General features: G+C 37.1%; 1 protein-coding gene across 9 annotated transcripts in view; it reads right to left on the reverse strand.

Annotated features, from left to right (window-relative positions):
- LOC106873723 (nephrin) overlaps nucleotides 1-17288 on the reverse strand; it is a 722597-nt gene extending 705309 nt beyond the window's left edge. For 8 of the 9 annotated variants that reach the window (XM_089352173.1, XM_089352163.1, XM_089352167.1 and 5 more), the window contains exon 1: nucleotides 15864-17288. In XM_089352173.1, coding sequence (XP_089208299.1) covers nucleotides 15864-15912 — 49 coding nt within the window. In that variant the 5' untranslated portion in view covers nucleotides 15913-17288. The remainder of the gene's footprint in view (nucleotides 1-15863) is intronic. The other variant, XM_089352169.1, reaches the window with a different exon arrangement.
- Between the last annotated feature and the right edge of the window lie 1016 nt (nucleotides 17289-18304).

Here is an 18304-nt window from a genome sequence, read left to right on the forward strand (position 1 = left end):
TTTTGAAAGAGTCTGTGTGTGCAAGTGTGTGTAAGTGAGTGTGAATTTGTCAGTTCTGTTGTGATACCTTATCACACCTATTAATGAAAAGTTAATAACAATTATTAACTGCCAGGAGAAAAATAAACATGATACATAAAAACAAAATACAAATAAAAAAGAGTGCATCTCGAATGGTTGCTACCCAATGGAAACTAATTAAAAATGGTGGGTGGAACATTGCAAAACCTGGACTTGTCATTCACCGATTCTTAAGTGGTTTTTCTTTCAGTCAATGTGTCATGTCATACTTTAGGCTATATTTAAGACAATTCACATATGATGCAAAAATAAAGAAAATGAACGAATTTAATGCCTTCCTCTTGTATTCAAGTCCACAAAATTATAATGAAAGAATTGGTGGGAACAGGGCCATAGTGTCAATGTTTGATTATATCATTATTGCATGGGTTTAGGTGACTTTTTCATGGTCAAATTTTTGGTTCACCTCATTGCAAACAAGCAAGATGTCGGACAATGTTTATATGGTCATTAAAATAAAACCAGTTACTTACTTAACTCAATCTTTTTCTAATTACACAATGCCATCTTTGCACTTTTGATACCGACCCACACAAAACAATCTGTTAAAACTTAAGGTTTTTAAAGTGATCTAAATTAGAATTTCATGTTAGAATTATGTTCTAAGCACTTTTGCAATAATCCTTTCTACTATAGGTACAAGGCCTGGAATTTGTGGGGAGGGGACTAATCAATTACATCGACCCCAGTGTTTCATCATCATCATCATCATCGTTTAACGTCTGCTTTCCATGCTAGCATGGGGTGGACGATTTGACAAAGGACCGGCAAACCAGATGGCTGCACCAGGCTCCAATCTGATCTGGTGTAGTTTCTACAGTTAGATGCCCTTCCTAACACCAACCACTCCGAGAGTGTAGTGGGTGCTTTTACGTGCCACTGACACGAGGGCCAGTCAGGCAGTACTGGCAACGGCCATGCTCAAAATGGTGTTTTTTACGTACCACCTGCACAGGAGCCAGTCCGGCAGCACTGGCAACAACCTCGCTCGAATGTTTTTTTTACGTGCCACCGATATATCAGTCGAAATGTTGTGTTAACAACAAACAAGATGAGGACAAATATCCAGCAAATGTAAATAATGTACATTTTTCTGTGTAATGTTGTTTATGTCAGAGTAATGAGAATGACAAGGAATGGAGAAGACAGAATTGCAATGGATGGCAGAGTGAGAAAAATGTTATAGAATTAATGTTTAAAGCAAATCCAAAGCAGTTGACTGGAGCTTGGTGCAGCCCTCCTGCATGCCATTTCCTCTCACACTGTCCAACCCATGCCAGCATGGAAACAAGATGATGATGATGATGATGATGATGATTATGTCTTGGTTGTTTTATCGAAAGCAAGATGACATGTTTGTTGGACTTTAAACCTCCGGAATTTCATTAAATTGCTGAACCAATCTCTCTATTTCCATCAATAACAACATTGAGATAGATCCCAAGCCAAATTAACAGGGCCTGTTTCATCAGTATTTATATAAGGATATATACAGATTTTATGTATCTTTGTTGCATCTATTTCATATAAAGATTAAAAGATTTATATTGAAATCTGATTGGTTATTTGCAAAAAGAAGTGGTTGATATGCTCCCTTTGTGGTTAGGCTGTTGGACTTAAAATTGAAGGATCATGTTTTGATTCCCAGATGTGTGTTGTATTCATTTCGTGTTGCTCCAGTCAGTTCAGCTGCACTGGACTTGTATCCTGCACTGGACTTGTATCCTGTTCAAGGGCAATGTGGTGGTATGGGTCCTTTAAATGCTATGGAAACCAGAGAACTGATCCAATGATTCTCAGGATTTGAGATGATAATCTCCAGGTAATAATTATCTGCAACAATAGTTTTGTGTTCGGCTCCACTGTCCAGTACCGGGAGCAAATGTCTTCCTTCAAAGTCCTGGGTCAGACTAATGCACTCATCATCATCATCATCATCATCATCATCATCATTTAACCCTGTTTTTTTACTGTATTTATTTTGTGATAGTCTGTGTGTCTTTCAATTAATTTTAAATATAACAAACAATTTTGTAAAATAACTTAGTTATCATTCAGCCAGTGTTAGGAACATAAATTTTGACTAAGGTTTGGTGGAAGATTGTAATTGAGAACTTTTAAAAACAAGACATTTGTACTACAGAGCCGGGTTGGTATCAAAAGGGTTAAGGTCCTTTTTCTATACTGGTCTGGATTGAATGGTTTGTCAGAGGCTGGTAAGGCCAGGAATGACCCTTGGCTCCATTGTCAGTTTTGGCATTGTTTTTAGAACTGGATGTCCTTCCTAACATTAACCACTTTACAGAGAGTAGAGGGTGCTTTTTACATGGCACCAACACCAGACTTGTGAGTGAACTTGCTTGATGGAAACTTAGAAAGCTCAGTTTGAAGCAGAACGACACAAGAAAGAAGAAGAGAAATGGCAAGAAAGAAAATGGAGGCTGCAATAACCAAAGCCTTCACTATGGATCCCTTGTGAACTTTGCAATAGACACTTCCATGCAATAATTGGTCTCGTTAGTCTTTAGAAGTGGTCAAGAACAAACCAGATAAATTATTGGACACACGATGAAACAGATATTTAAATGTATATGTAAGATGGAAGTGAATGGTGACTAGGAAAAATGGTGATAGGAATACATTCCTTATAGATATTAAGACCAGTCACTTTGGATTTTCAAAGACCAGGGAAATAAGATACCCTTACATCAGAAACCAGGTGAAGGTTGGTAACAGAAAGAACAATCAACCACAAAATCTCCTCCTCCAACTCATGCTAGCACATAAAATCAGATGTTAAACTAACAAAAGTTCACTAGGATATTTGCAACAAGTGATGCAGGCCTTCACTTTCTGCAAGAAACAGCATTGCTTCACTATAATTAAAAATCAGTTTAAGCTTTTATAATAAATTTTGTTACATAAACAGACAAGTGGTTAAGTTCACTTTGCAGGTTCAATCCTCCTACACAGCAGCACCTTGGGTAATTGTCTTCTACAACAGTCCCTTGTCGTGTAATGTCTTGTGTTTGAACTTATTAGATGGAAACTGTGTGGAAGCCTATCATATAGGTAGAGTGTCCATAAATTATCTTTACAATTGAAAGCGAGTATTGTCCACATGTGTTGCATGGTATCAATGGATCCCACATGGGAGTGTTCTGATGTTTTTAATAGGTTCTCCAACAAACTCTGATGAATTATCCTTATTTTCCATTTGTTTCCAAATTTTCCAAATTGCTAAGGTAATTTATGGACACCCCATGTGTGTGAGTGTGTGTGTGTATGCATATATATATATATATATATATATATATATATATATATGTATGTATGTATGTACGTATGAATGTATGTATGTTACATATGTGTGTATTATTTTTTGTATATATATGCGTGAGTGCATGTGTGTATTCGTGTCAGTATCCCCATTATTTGATAACCAATGTTGGTTTGTTTACAACCCTGTAAATGGCTCAGCAAAAGAAATGCAAAAGAATATGAACAAAATTTTTAAAAATTAATAAATATTCGGGTTGTATTTTTCAAGGTAGCGCCCTGCATGGCCACAGTCCAAAGACTAAAACAGGTAAAAGAGAAAAAGTGAATTTGCGAAAAAAAAAGATTCCTTATTTTTCTCGATGCTCGCGTTCCAACACAAGACGTATAAGATGCCTTGCTATTCACCTGTGGTTCAGGTAAAAAAAAAAGTTCAGCATCACTGGGAAAGAAGCTCCCTCATTGGCTGGTTCAGTTATAGATATATGCATAAATGATTATATATATATATATATATATATATATATATATATATGTACAAAACACACACGTATATACATACATATGTATATATGTATATATATATATATATATATATAAATATGTACATGTATGTATATATGCATATATATATATATGTACATGCGTGTATGAGGTGGTGAGGCAAGACCTTTGTACATTGGGCCTCACCGAGGCGATGACTACTGACCGAGACCTTTGGAAATGTGCTGTGCGTGAGAAGACCCGGCAAGCCAAGTAAGATCGTTGCCAGTGCCCCTGGACTGGCTCTTGTGCGGGTGGCACATGAGATGCACCATTTTGAGCGTGGCCGTTGCCAGTACCGCCTGACTGGCTCCCGTAGGATTTTCGAATGAGATCGTTGCTAGTGCCCCTGGACTGGCTTGTGCGGGTGGCACATAAAAGACACCATTTCGAACGTGGCCGTTTTCGTGCGGGTGACACGTAAAAGCACCCACTACACTCTCTGAGTGGTTGGCGTTAGGAAGGGCATCCAGCTGTAGAAACTCTGCCAAATTAGATTGGAGCCTGGTGTTGCCATCCGGTTTCACCAGTCCTCAGTCAAATCGTCCAACCCATGCTAGCATGGAAAGCGGACGTTAAACGACGATGATGATGATGATGATGAATAGCAGCTAAATCTCCATAAAAATCACACCTTGTCATATTAAAACCCCAAAAACATTACACAATGTCATTCCAGATACTTTTGGGAAGAACAGAATAATCAGGACTGCAGCATCTTTAATTCCTTGAGGTAAATAAATGTATATATGTATGTGTGTATATTATATATATGTGTATGTGTGTGTGTGTGTGTGTGTGTGTGTGTGTGTGTGTGTGTGTGCATGTATATATATATATATAGGGTTTTCGAGCGAGATCGTTGCCAGTGCCCCTGGACTGGCTCTTGTGCGGGTGGCACATAAAAGACACCATTTCGAGCGTGGCCGTTTTCGTGCGGGTGACACGTAAAAGCACCCACTCCACTCTCTGAGTGGTTGGCGTTAGGAAGGGCATCCAGCTGTAGAAACTCTGCCAAATTAGATTGAAGCCTGGTGTTGCCATCCGGTTGCACCAGTCCTCAGTCAAATCGTCCAACCCATGCTAGCATGGAAAGTGGACGTTAAACGATCATGATGATGATGATGATATATATATATGATTGTGTGTATATATATATATATATATATATATATATATATATACATGTGTGTATATATATATATATACATATATCATGCATGTGTGAGCATATATATGTGAGTGTGTGTGAGTGTGTGTATGCATGCATATATGTATGTATGATTAGAGTGTAGATCGATCAATGAAATGTTGGAAGGTGTTGGTTTGCCTCAGGTTTACTCACATCAACTTGACCTATGGCCAAAGCCATTCTACTTATGACCATCACATACTATTCACATAGATAGTTTATCTAAGACTATTATCTCCGAGTGGTCTAGAGTGGTTAGGATTCCATTCTTTCACTGTTGAAGCTGGGGGCTCAATTCCCCGGTTGGGAAACATTCTGTTTGTGCATGCATAACCCATACCAGCAATGAACATGGACGTTAAACGATGATGACGATAATGATGATGTCGATGATGATGATGTCGATGATGATGTCCTTCTTTGTGACAACAGGATGTGAGTTGATGGAAAACTTGCCTGCTATTTCTAGCAGGTCGAGTGACCTCATAGAAGCTCCTTCTTTGACTCATGTTGAGAGAGGGAGGGCTAGAACGGCTGGGGGAGAGTGGGAGGAAGGGTTGCAGTGCGAGGAGAGGGCTGAGGTAAAACAACTGGAGTAGTTAATACATAAAACTTATGTTCAGTGTCTTACAAGAGAGGGAGGGAGGAGACTAGTGGTGGTAGGGAGAGGTAGAGAATATTGAAGCTGAATAATCACAGTAGTAAATGAGAGACTGTAAGAGAGCTAACACTAATCACAGTACCCGATCGGTAACATACACCGAGTAGTTTTAATGTGGTCACACAATTTGCTAGAAATAGCAGCTAAATCTCCATAAAAATCACACCTTGTCATATTAAAACCCCAAAAAACATTACACAATGTCATCCTAGATACTTTTGGAGAGACTGGAATAACCAGGACTGCAGCATCTTTAATTCCTTGAAACCCCTATACTTCACAGGAAAAGGGTGTTTGATCTTTGGCAGTATTAATGGTGCATACGGGGTGCGGCATAAAAACCTCCCATATTTTATGCAGCCAATGTTACGGTGCTAGTAAAGTTAGGCAGATGATAATGTAATCTTTAAATAGCTAATGTTTTACCTTTTTTTTTTTTGGTTATTAACCTTGTTTGGTTTCTTATATATCGTGTATTTGCTGCTAAAACATTTAACAAGACTGGTGAACCTGAGATTGTTTTGCCGCAACCTACACGCTAGGAATCATTAGTTTTAAAAGATTTTTTTTTCTAAATATTTCCCCTTTTTTTCTTTATAATTTTACCTCTCACTTTCTACCAATTCCCTGTCCATTTTCTTTCCCAGTGAAGTAGAAAGAACTATTCTAAAACTTTGCCAACTTTGTCTTTTAATCATACGTCTCTTCAGAGATGACCTGCGTAGTGGACATAATCCATCGCCCAGCTCAACACCATCTTCTGGTTCTTAGACGTCTTTAACAGAATCCGGCCTGTTGCAGATTTGGGGGCCATCTTTGGCTTTCTCCATCTTCCCGCCAAATCTTGGGGGGGGGACCCTGTAAAAGTAGATGGTCAGGACATGGGTGTAGCCCTTTCTGTTCTGATTAAGGGGTCAAGTCAAGAAATGCCATGGTATAAGTATGGCTGGGTGGTCAAGAAATTCACATTGCAGCTTCGTGGTTCTGAGTTCAGTCCTACTTTATGGCACACCTTAGACACAACTATATTCCCAGGCCGGACAATGCTTTATCAATGAATTTGGTTGGTGAAAACTGTGTGGAAACCCAGCGTGTGGGCACATACATACATACACATATATGTGTGTGTGCGTGTGCGTGTGGTGTTCGTTTGTTTATATCCTTATAAAAGACTCAATATGATAAATACTAGACTTAAAAAAAACCAAAGTGCTGTGGATGATTTGTTTGAATAAATCCTTGAAGATAATGCCCCAGCATGGCCACGGTTCAGGGGCTGAAACAAGTAAAAATATACAATAAAAGTTTCCTTCCCCCCACCCACATCCATTTCAAATTGATATCAACAGAGCAGAAAAGTGAATCTTAAGGCTTGTGATAACACTCTCATCATCATCACCACCACCACCACCAGTGGCCTACAGTCTATGACTCCATCTATGCCCACCCTCATGGTATCAGCCTAATTGCTTACGAGAAGCTCGCTTCCCAACAGAGCAGTTTCAGGTTCCGTCCCACTGCATGACTCCTTAGGGCAAGTAATTCTTATTTATAGCTCTGGGCCAACTTGAGGCCTTCTCAGTGGATTTGGTAGATAGAAACTTAAGAAGGACATTGTGTTGTATATGCGTGTTGTGTGTAGAGGGTGGAGCGGGGGTGAATGGGTTTGGTACATGGAAACTGAAAGAAACCTGTCATGTGTGTGTGTGTGTGTGTGTGTGTGTGTGTACTCTTGTCTTGACATCACATGATGGATGTAAAACGAGCACCACAGTCACAAATGAGGTTTGTTTACTGTCCTTCTTGAAAGACGTGTCTGGCCCAGGAGAAAGATTACTTTGCTTGGAAGCTGATGAAAGTTGGCGACAGGAAGAGCATCCAGCTATAGAGAATCTGCCTAAAAAGTTCCATCTGACCCATGCAGGCATGGACAAACGGACATTAGAATGATGATGATGATATATACATGCGTACACACACGTACGTTGTTGCACCATGGGTAAGTGTCTTCTCCTATAGCCCCAGGCCAACCAAAGTCGTGTGAGTGGATTTGCTAGGAGGCAGAAACTGAACGAAGCCTATCATATATATATATATATATATATATATATATATATATATATATATATATATACATACATATATTATTAACGTAAAAACGTTAACGTCTGGTCATGGACAAATGGACATTAGAACGATGATGATATATATACATATACACACACACATAGACTGTGACACCTTGGGCAGGTGTCGTCTTCTATAGCCTCAGGTTTCGGGGACAACTCATCAGACTAGTGCGAGGACAAAATTAACTCTTCACCTATACGTGAATGTGTGTGTGTGTCCCACCACCGCTTGACAAACGGTGTTGGTGTGTTTATGTCCCTGTACCTTAGTGGCTCTGCAAAAGAAACCAATAAAATAAGTGCCAGGTTTAAGTGAAGAAATATGTACTGGGGTTAATTCGTTCAACTAAATTCCTCAAAGTGGTGCCCCAGCATGGTCACAGATCACTAAATGAAACAATATATTATATATATATATATATATATATATATATATATATATATATATATATATATATATATATATATATATATATATATATATATATATATATATATATATATATATATATATATATATATATATATATATATATATATATATATATATATATATATATATATATATATATATATATATATATATATATATATATATATATATATATATATATATATATATATATATATATATATATATATATATATATATATATATATATATATATATATATATATATATATATATATATATATATATATATATATATATATATATATATATATATATATATATATATATATATATATATATATATATATATATATATATATATATAATAGGCGCAGGATGGCCGTGTGGTAAGAAGCTGGCTTCCCAACCACATGGTCCTGGTTTCAGTTCCACTGCACGACACCTTGGGCAAGTGTTTTCTACTCTAGCCTCGGGCCGACTAAAACATTTTGAGTGGATTTGACAGACGGAAACTGAAAGAAGCCCGTCGTATATATATATATATATATATATATATATATATATTTATATTTGTGTGTCTGTATTTGTCCCCCCACCCACCATCGCTTGGCAACCGATGCTGGTGTTTTTAAGTCCCCGTAAGTTAATGGTTCTGCAAAAGATTAAGTCCCGAGGTCGGTTTGTTCGCTCAAAAGGCAGTGCTACAGCATGGCCGCAGTCAAATGGCTGGAACAAGTCAAAGAATAAAAGAATATCGTACACCCGTTGCAAGAAAGTGTGAAAATACAGACGATGTTGTCTGCTGAAGCCTCCAACAAATTGCTTTCATCATTTCTGTGACTACTATTTATAGGATAACGAAAAGAAGTGTAGTAGAAATGTGAATGAATGGATGCATCCACCCTCCCTTTCCTGGCAGGGTAGGGGTGGAATTCGGTACAGTGGTGGCATCTTAGAATGTCTTACTATTAAACTCCTTCTCCCCTTCCAGCTGTAGTAGTAGTAGTAGTACCACCACCACCACTATCATAAGAACCAGAAGCGTTTGCAAAACTTCCAACATCCACAGCCAACTATTTAAGGCTAAGAAACCTTGCAGAAAGTTAATGAGGCCAGCACATGGCCTGGCAGAGTAAGTGCAAAGAAAGATATTAATATTGTGGAAGTACATGGCAATGTGATGCTTTTTTTTGGCGGAGATATATATATAAACACACACACACACACACACACACACACACAATATAGATATGCACACACAATATATAAGCGTATTATATATATACATACATACACACAGGCATGCATACACAATATAGATATGCACACACTCACAATATATATATATATACACACACACTACATAAATACACATATATATACATATATACAAAAACACTATATTATATATATACACACACACACACTATATATATATATATATATATATATATACACACAAACACTATATATAATATATATATATATATACACATACATACACACACAAGTGTATTTTATGTATTTCGTCTATTGCATTGCAAAGGCACAAAAGAGGGAGGGGAGGGGAGGGCGGGTTAAGGGTCGATTACTTTTTTGTTAATTTATTTATCAGAGAATATTTGCACAAAAGATGGAAAGCGATTTTCCTTCATCTTACTACATCTTGTCTTTTTTTTTTATTATTTTGATATACATCTTCACACACACACACACAATCCTACCCTTGTGCCCCTCTCCCCCTCCCACAAAAGAAAGAGATTGCAGTTTTCTTGACTATCAGCAAGAACAGATCGGAAATGTAAGAATCTTTAATTAGCAAAATGTTACTTAGTGAAATTATTCCTCCAAGAACACTCCTTTGCGTTTTAGCACAGCAACATGCTTTGATCAAATTAGCACAAAAAAAAAAAAATACCAAATTAGAAAAAAAACAAAAAAGACAAAACAAAAATCCCAGCAAACACGATATTACCTCACGTATATTTATTTGCAAAGCAAATGTTTCGACACGCAAATGAATTTCGGTCGTGTATTTCGCTGTTCTTACAAGCTCGCTAAGACAGACAAATTAGAGATTTCTTTTGACTGCACCAACTTTTTTTCCCCTCCTTTCTTCTTTGGAACACAGCGGAGAGCGATTGAGTGAATTCTTTTATATTTTACTCATGAACTCCAGGAGGGGCGAAAAAGACTGGTGACAATATTCTTCTACCTCAGAGCTGAAGCATCTCTAACGGGTTTTTATGAATAATAATTTATATATATATATATATATAGAGAGAGAGAGAGATAGATATACACGCACACACACTGTATTTCAAGTTTAGTTTATTTTAAAGTTTATCATGGGAAGAATGTACAAAATATATTTTAAGTTAAATTAAAAGAAATAATTAAGACAGGCCGAATTTACATTCTTTGAATATAAACCTACCTTTATATCTATCTACCCCTAAATATATATATCGAGAGAGAGAGAGAGAGATAGTGTGTGTGTGTTTGGCTTCGTGTCACATTACTTAGTTTCGTGGGCGTAGGACACGGCCACCTCGTCTGAGAAGATTTTGAACACTTGACGAGGTGGACGTGTCCTGCGCCCACTAATCTAAATAATGTGAAGGCAAGTCGAACTGTTATTAAATACATGTAACTCCAGCCAAATGTGTTGAGTGTTACTTTCGTTTACTCACACACAAAATCTGTCTCTCAGAAGAAGTGCTAATCTCCGAAACGTTCGTTTCCTTTCTTCTTCATACCGTGTTAGCTTGCAGAATCCACCCGAAAAGCAGTCAAATTCCTTTAAAATCGCACTTAAGCATAGAAAGAACACTTTGTATAATGCCTGTTCCTGAAACCCTAGAAAGGTCTCGAGAATCATCGTGCGAATGCCTTTGATTGTGGGTCTGCTCGTTCAAAATTGATTTGGGGTTGAACAGCAACAAAAGATTCTAATTCTGGAACAAAGCCAGCATTTTTGAGGGGAGGGGTGAGTCGGTTCCGTCGATCCCGGTGCAATTCTAAACAGTTGCAAACACAAAATTTCATTAGTGCTACAAAACTATTATTGACCATTTAAAGAAAAAGCCAACGAGAAAAATTGTCTTTTGTTGGAAAACAATTAGCGAAAAGTCTTGGAGAATAGAAATTAACAATGACATTCTTCACCTTTATTTCTTCTAGCGAGAACATCTGGATTGTATATATTTCTTAGACTACAACAACAATAGAATAATGGTAAGATGGTAGGAATTTCTTCTGCCACTCTTCTCCACGTGCTTCGTATTATCATCTTACTCAAAGCAATGGATGGCGGTAGATCTTGGAACTAAACAAAGAATATATAGATATCACGAAAGGAAAGGGGACGCTAGAAATGAATGGCATCTATATATACATCGTATATATATATATATATATATATATATATATATGTATATATATGTGCCAGAGAAAGAGAGTGAGAGCGGGGTACAAGTCTACGAAAAAGCCTGCAGGAATAGTAGAAAATATAAAAATGGTAACTAATTTTATAAATCCCACACAGAACAGTTGCACTTTATGTGAAATTATCCTTCGGGACTTGTCTAATCACAATTCATTAAAATAACTCGAAAGAATTCAAAAATTTTGATGAAGAACACATTAAAAAGAATTTGAAAAAAAAAAAGAAAAAATAGCGCTCTCGTAAAACTGGTCACCAAAGACCGGAAACGCCCCCTCCCCCTGCCTCATTTGGTTACAGGGTCAACGGGGACAGAAGCAATGAGGGATGATAAAGAGGTTGCTTGCTATGTCTTTTTTTTTTTTTGTTAATACATACCCTAAGAATTGAAGCAAAATTTTAAAACCTGAAGAAATACACAGGAATTTTTTTCTCGTGTATAATTGAATAACACAAAAGAGAGGCTGCCAAAGTAACGAGCGAGCCTCTCCTTGGACGTTGGAACGATTACAAATAACAGGCAATCTCTCTCTCTCTCTCTCAAACTACCCTACTATCTTTAAAACAAAAATTACATTGGACTTTAGTCTTTGATATACACAAGAGGGGATGGTTATAAACCGGTACGTCTTCTGCTTATGAATCTACTCGCTTGAAGCTGACCTGGGGCTAAACAGCAATAACAAAGAAGCAGTTGTTGAGAATTAATTTTTCAGTAAATCATCTTCTTTTTTTTTATTTTCAAGTTTTTTTCTTTTTTCATAAAATTTTTAAATGTTTTATTTTTGCATGTGAAAAATTAAGAACTGGAAACAAACACACCATATTTTGATATTTCCATGCAAATCCTTCTAATCCACGGATATATTCCATTGCGACTTTCTTCTTTTTTATTCTTATGAATTAAATACTTTCTTTGCAACCCATCAGCACCACTTTCGTGCAATGGAACAACCCTGCACGATTTATTCCTCATTATATAATATTTTTATTCAATTACTTCAAGCTGTTGGGTTTTCTGTATCACATTTTGAAATTCATGTCGAATACTTCGAGGTCTCAATTTTTGGTCCAAGGTTTGCAATTTTGAGGGGAGGAGGAGAGGCAAATCATTTACATTGACGCCCCCCCCCCCCTCATCAACCAGTATTTCACTGGTACTTTATTTTATCGACGCCGAAAGCAAGAAAGGCAGGTCAGAAATTTGTGACCATATCGCCTCCAGTACTTCACTAACACCTTATTTTTATGTCCTCGGAAGGATAGAAAGAAAAGTTGAACCTCGGTAGGATTTGAACTCAGAACATACATTTTTGTCGCCTGATAATTGAGAGAGAGAGAGAGCAAATTATTAATTTCAGATAAGTAAAATTGAAGACATTTTCTCTGTCGTTTAGCCCCAGGTTAACCTAAGTAAAGCAGGCCAATTCTTTCACACGTTTCAGTCATTTGATTGTGGCCATGCTGGAGCATCGAAAACATTTCAACACTGACCATTCTGTCTTTCTCGGATGTGCTGGGAACCTAAATTCGGATCACGTTTTCCAACGTGTCCGTCTTTCTATTGCTTATCACGTAGTGTATAATTCGAGGGAGATTTTGACCGCTATTTCTAGCAGATTTAGTGAATACACACACACACACACATATACATATATATATATATATATATACAAAATCTCCTTCATTAAGTTGCTTGTGATGGCGGTGAAGTTGGTGATGATAGGTAGAATTACTTAAACGATGAAGTTCAATTTGACATAAAACGAGGCAACAAGTATGTGACTATGTTTTAGATCATTGTTGCTTTAACTTTACCGAAGAGAGAGAGAGAGAGGCCAAGAATTAAATAAATAAGCTCATGATTCTTTGAGAAGTGACTGCTGAAGAAAGAGAGAAAGACGAAGGTATAGAATGCTGAATTCCTCAAAGAAAGGTATACAAACATAGCTTAGTGAGAAGAGAAAGAGGAAGAGATAACGATAAATAGAGAGAAGGAGGGGGGGCATTCAGAATCAAAACAGTTGCAAGCAGACTGCTCTAGATAGGCTGGTTCTTCTGCTATAATATAAATGAAGAGCCGGTGACTCCGATATATGCTAGTTTCTTCCTCTTTCTTCAGCGTGCAAAACTTAAGCAGTGCTGACCTGAAAACTTCACATAAGAAGATGGAATATAGTTGAAGGATGAGAATAATCTGCGAAAAGTTTCTCCAAGAACAATTTTATTTCTTTATAACTATTTCATTTACATATATCTATATGCTATATATATATATATATATATATATATATATATATATATATATATATATATATATATATATATATATACGTTTGCGGTAGCGAGTAACACGGGTGAAATTCTACGTCTGATATCTGTTCTCTGTAAGATGAGACTTGCAAAACGAAATATAGAAAAGGTGAATAGTTATCTTCCAGCACATATTTGTGTGTCTGAGACCGTGTGTAATATTATACACACACACAAACAAACACATACACACATAGATAAGTACGTACATGCTAACACATCCGTGCATAAATAGGAACGTAAATAAATCTGAGCATATTTGCATATAAATATAAATAAATAAATATATATATATATATATATATATATATATATATATATATATATATATATATATATATATATACATAGTTGTCCCAGTTTCAAATCTAAACGACAGTACCAGTATGTATTCAAGCATTGGTAAATAAAATTGTTGTTTTTCTACAATAATTTGTTTTTTTTCGTGTAATAACAAAATTTTACAAAATGAAACAGTAAAGCAACGTTAGGTTAACGATAAAACAACAATTTTCGTTAAATAATACACACACACACATATGTGTATATATATATATATATATATATATATATATATATACCGTTTTGAATTCTTATGAAGAGCATACACAATTTTTAAAAAAATCATTTTTCAAAAAAACATTGAAAATATTTGATAGAAAGAAAAGCAATTATGAAATAAAAGAAATGAGAATTTCCGTGAATGTGAATTGTTTCTCACAGCTCGGGTGGGGAGTGCAACTTGGGTAGCTTCAGGTATAAGGTAACTAGAATGGGGAGCTGTAGAAACAACAGAGAATGCTGTTGTTGTCGTTTTGGGTTTGTCCTAGGTTTGCCTCTCATTAAGCAGAGCTGTAGTCAGAGGCGTACCAGTCGTGACCATCTCGTGTTTTTATATAATAAAGGACTATATTGTCAAAACAATTTTTTTAACGAGGGGTATTTTGCTGTTCTTTCTAGCAGTTTAAGAGATCGCATAAAGACGCCCTCGTTGGCTCGAAGCGAATGTGATTGTTTTGTTCCAAATCTACCCTGCCAAACAAACTTTAGATTAAAGACGGTCCAACCGTGACCATTCTGTAGATGATTTTGTCAGACTTTGTAACTAATACATAATTCAACGTGTTCTTTCATTTTAAAGCTGGGTGCGATATGAACGTGATTTGGCTGTTATTTCTAGCAAATCAAGTGGGTGATGAGCATGGGTACTTCTCGCACATGGGTGGAAACAATGGCGAGGAATTTGGGTTGTTTCGGGTATAGGACACCTGGGTTGGTTGTTGCTCTTGTTCAGTGCCAGATCAGCCCTAATTGGAGCAAACCTATGAGCATTCCAACCGTGATCATCCCAGCTTTTACCCGACGCGCAAAGAGCCCAGGACCACGTTATCAAATGTGACCTTTAGGGGGCAAAACGGAGGGGAGGTTTAACTGCTGCTCTTAGAAGATCGAACAACAACGTACTGTCAACGCACCGGGGTATCTTGGAATGGACACCCGGGCCAAGAATGGTGGTAACGACAGCGCCAGTGGTTACTTTTGTCTGGCATTGAGAGAGGCATGAAGGACTCGACTCGAGAGATCGGGTCTTAAATCGAGACATTTAACAGCAATGTTTTGTGTTTGTGTTTATGTTGTCATTTTTTTTTTATCTGTGTATATATATTTTTTTCATGATTCGTGAATAATGGCTTAGAATGAGGCTGAAAGAAGAAGGTAAAAACATCGATACATATATATATATGAATATGTATATATAAATATGTGTATATATGAATATATATATAACAGCAATAGCCTCTTACCTTGCATAGCTGCCCAGCAGAGGAAACAGAAAAGGTATAGGAACGGCATTTCCTTCAGGCACCCCACCGTCTCGCCAACACCAGTGACCACCAGCAACTTGTACTTATAGTAAGGCTAGTGTGTTGTGTAGCAAAATAGAGACAGTAACAAGAAGAATAAAAGGAAAGAAAGAGGGGAAAGTGGTAAATGAGTCGAGGGGTCCACAGAGAAGACAAAGGGTGGGATTCTTGAAACAATATAAAAAATATTGAATCAGAGAGAAAAAACAAAACAAACAAAACAAAACAAAACAAAAAAAAGGTGAGGACAACAAAGGAAAAAAAATAATAAATTAAAAAAAAAAAAGACTTGAAGAACACAAGAAGAAGAAGAAGAAGAAAAGGAAGAAGAAGAAGAAGAAGAAGAATTATTCCTGGTGGTTTCGGGTGTTGAAGACACACATGATAAAGAATAAGATGTAATTTTGTGGGGGGGAAAATACTCCGCTAATGTCCTGTAAAATATCCTCCTGGGTGGTTTTGGACAATGGGTGAACAAACGGGTGGCGACGGTGTTTCGTGGTGACGGTGGCGATGGTGGTGGTGGTGGTGGTTGTTGTTATTGTTGTGATTGTTGTTATTTTTTTTTCTTTTCTATTTTGATGTTGTTGTTGTTGTGTGAGAGGGAATAATATTTAGGTTACTGGTCCTAATAATTATTAATACCATTAACAAACAAAAATCAGTCGTTAGTCATTTTCCGAGCGGCACATCACGCCCCCTCCCTCGTTGCTCTACTACCCCTCTGTTGCTTCTACGAAATTCGATCCGAATTTTTCTTTCGACGTCGGAACATAGTAGTAACAAAGCTTGCACAAAATCCGCCGCGGTGAGATGTAGGAGACAGAGAGCGAGAGAGAGTAAGAGAGAGAGAGTAAAAAAGAGAGAGAGAAAGGGAGACAGAAGAGAGAAATGGCAGAGGAGAGAGAGAGGGAGAGAGAGGTGGGAGGGAATCGGTCCGCTGTGATATTAAAACGCGTGCGTGCGTGGCTCTAGTAAAAATGAATGTAACTAACACTGGAGAAAGAAGCGCGGTTGTCCTTCTTCCACCTCCACTGAACATCAGAACGATGAGGGCGGCGGCGGTGGCGGCGGCGGGGACGAGATACTTAGAGTTAGAGAAGGAGTGAACGACGGATCTATAATAGGCGTAAACAGAGAGAGAGAGAGAGAGAGAGAAATTGGGGTGTGAGGAAGAAGAATGGTGGGGAGGTTTGAAGAATTTGATGCGAGAAAGAAGAGCGTCGCGTTGTCTGATAAAGAGAGGAGGCATGAAGGGGAGGAGACCAAAAAGAGAAAGAAAGACGAAAAAAAAAAACAAAAAAAAACATTAAGATAGGTATGTAATGTAACGATGTGAATCGAGGATTGACTAGCAGAGAAATCTAAGAGGTTTTGGTAGTTATAGAAGTGGTAAGAGAGAGAGAGAGAGAGAATGCAAGAGCTAGCAGTCGGAATTAGAGAAAGATAGGAGTGAAAGTGAGAGGATGCTGAGAGAGAGAGAGAGAGAGAGAGGGAAAGAGTTGAATGGAACGAGAGGGGGAGAGAAGGCGCTGGCTGGCCACATGTGCTTCACAGAACTGTTTTGTTGGCGTAGCGTAGGCAGCGAATACGCATGTAACGTAGTCTTTTAGACTGCGAAGACGACGAAGGGAACCGAAAGTCTGTCTTCCATATAGAGTAAGTCAAAGATGTGCTGATGATGGTGATGATGATGAAGAAGAAGAAGAAAATGAAGGAGAATTAAGAGAGGGAGAGACAGAGAGAGAGAGAGAGAGAGAGATCAAGTGGAAGAAAGAACAACTGAGAGAGCGAAAGAGAGAGAGAGAGAGAGAGAGAGAGAGAGAGAACATTTCTCGGAAAGTTGAGCAGTGAAAATTATGATAGTCGCAGACAGGAATGTATTTTTACAAAAAGGTAACAAACTAGCGAAAAAGAAAAAAAAAGAAAACAAAAAAAAAGAAGAAAAGCAGCAGTTTGTCTGCTGTTGAAATTAATCAAGGTCCATTAATTGAAGCTGGGAGAATTTTAAAAGAAAATAGAAAAAAAAAAGGAAAAAATTAAATCAGAAAAAAAAAAAAAAAAAAGAAGCCCACGAGAGCAACAACGAAATGGAAATGCCAAGACAAAGGAAGAAAAGAAAGAAGTGCTAACTGTTATTCTGTCACTTGGTGGTTCCAACACACCGAAAACTTTTCTCTTCAATCCTTATATAAATATCTTAACTTAAATTCTTCGGTTTGTCAAGGAATTTCTTTTCGATTTGGTTCCATTTGTTGTTGTTGTTATTATTACTATTGTTATCATTGTTATTATTATTATTGTTATTATTATTATTATTATTATTATTATTATTATCGTCGTTATCATTATTATTATTATTATTATTATTATTATCATTA

This window comes from Octopus bimaculoides, chromosome 5 (assembly GCF_046866305.1).
Source record: "Octopus bimaculoides isolate indiv1 chromosome 5, ASM4686630v1, whole genome shotgun sequence".
Taxonomy (NCBI): Eukaryota; Metazoa; Mollusca; class Cephalopoda; order Octopoda; family Octopodidae; genus Octopus; species Octopus bimaculoides.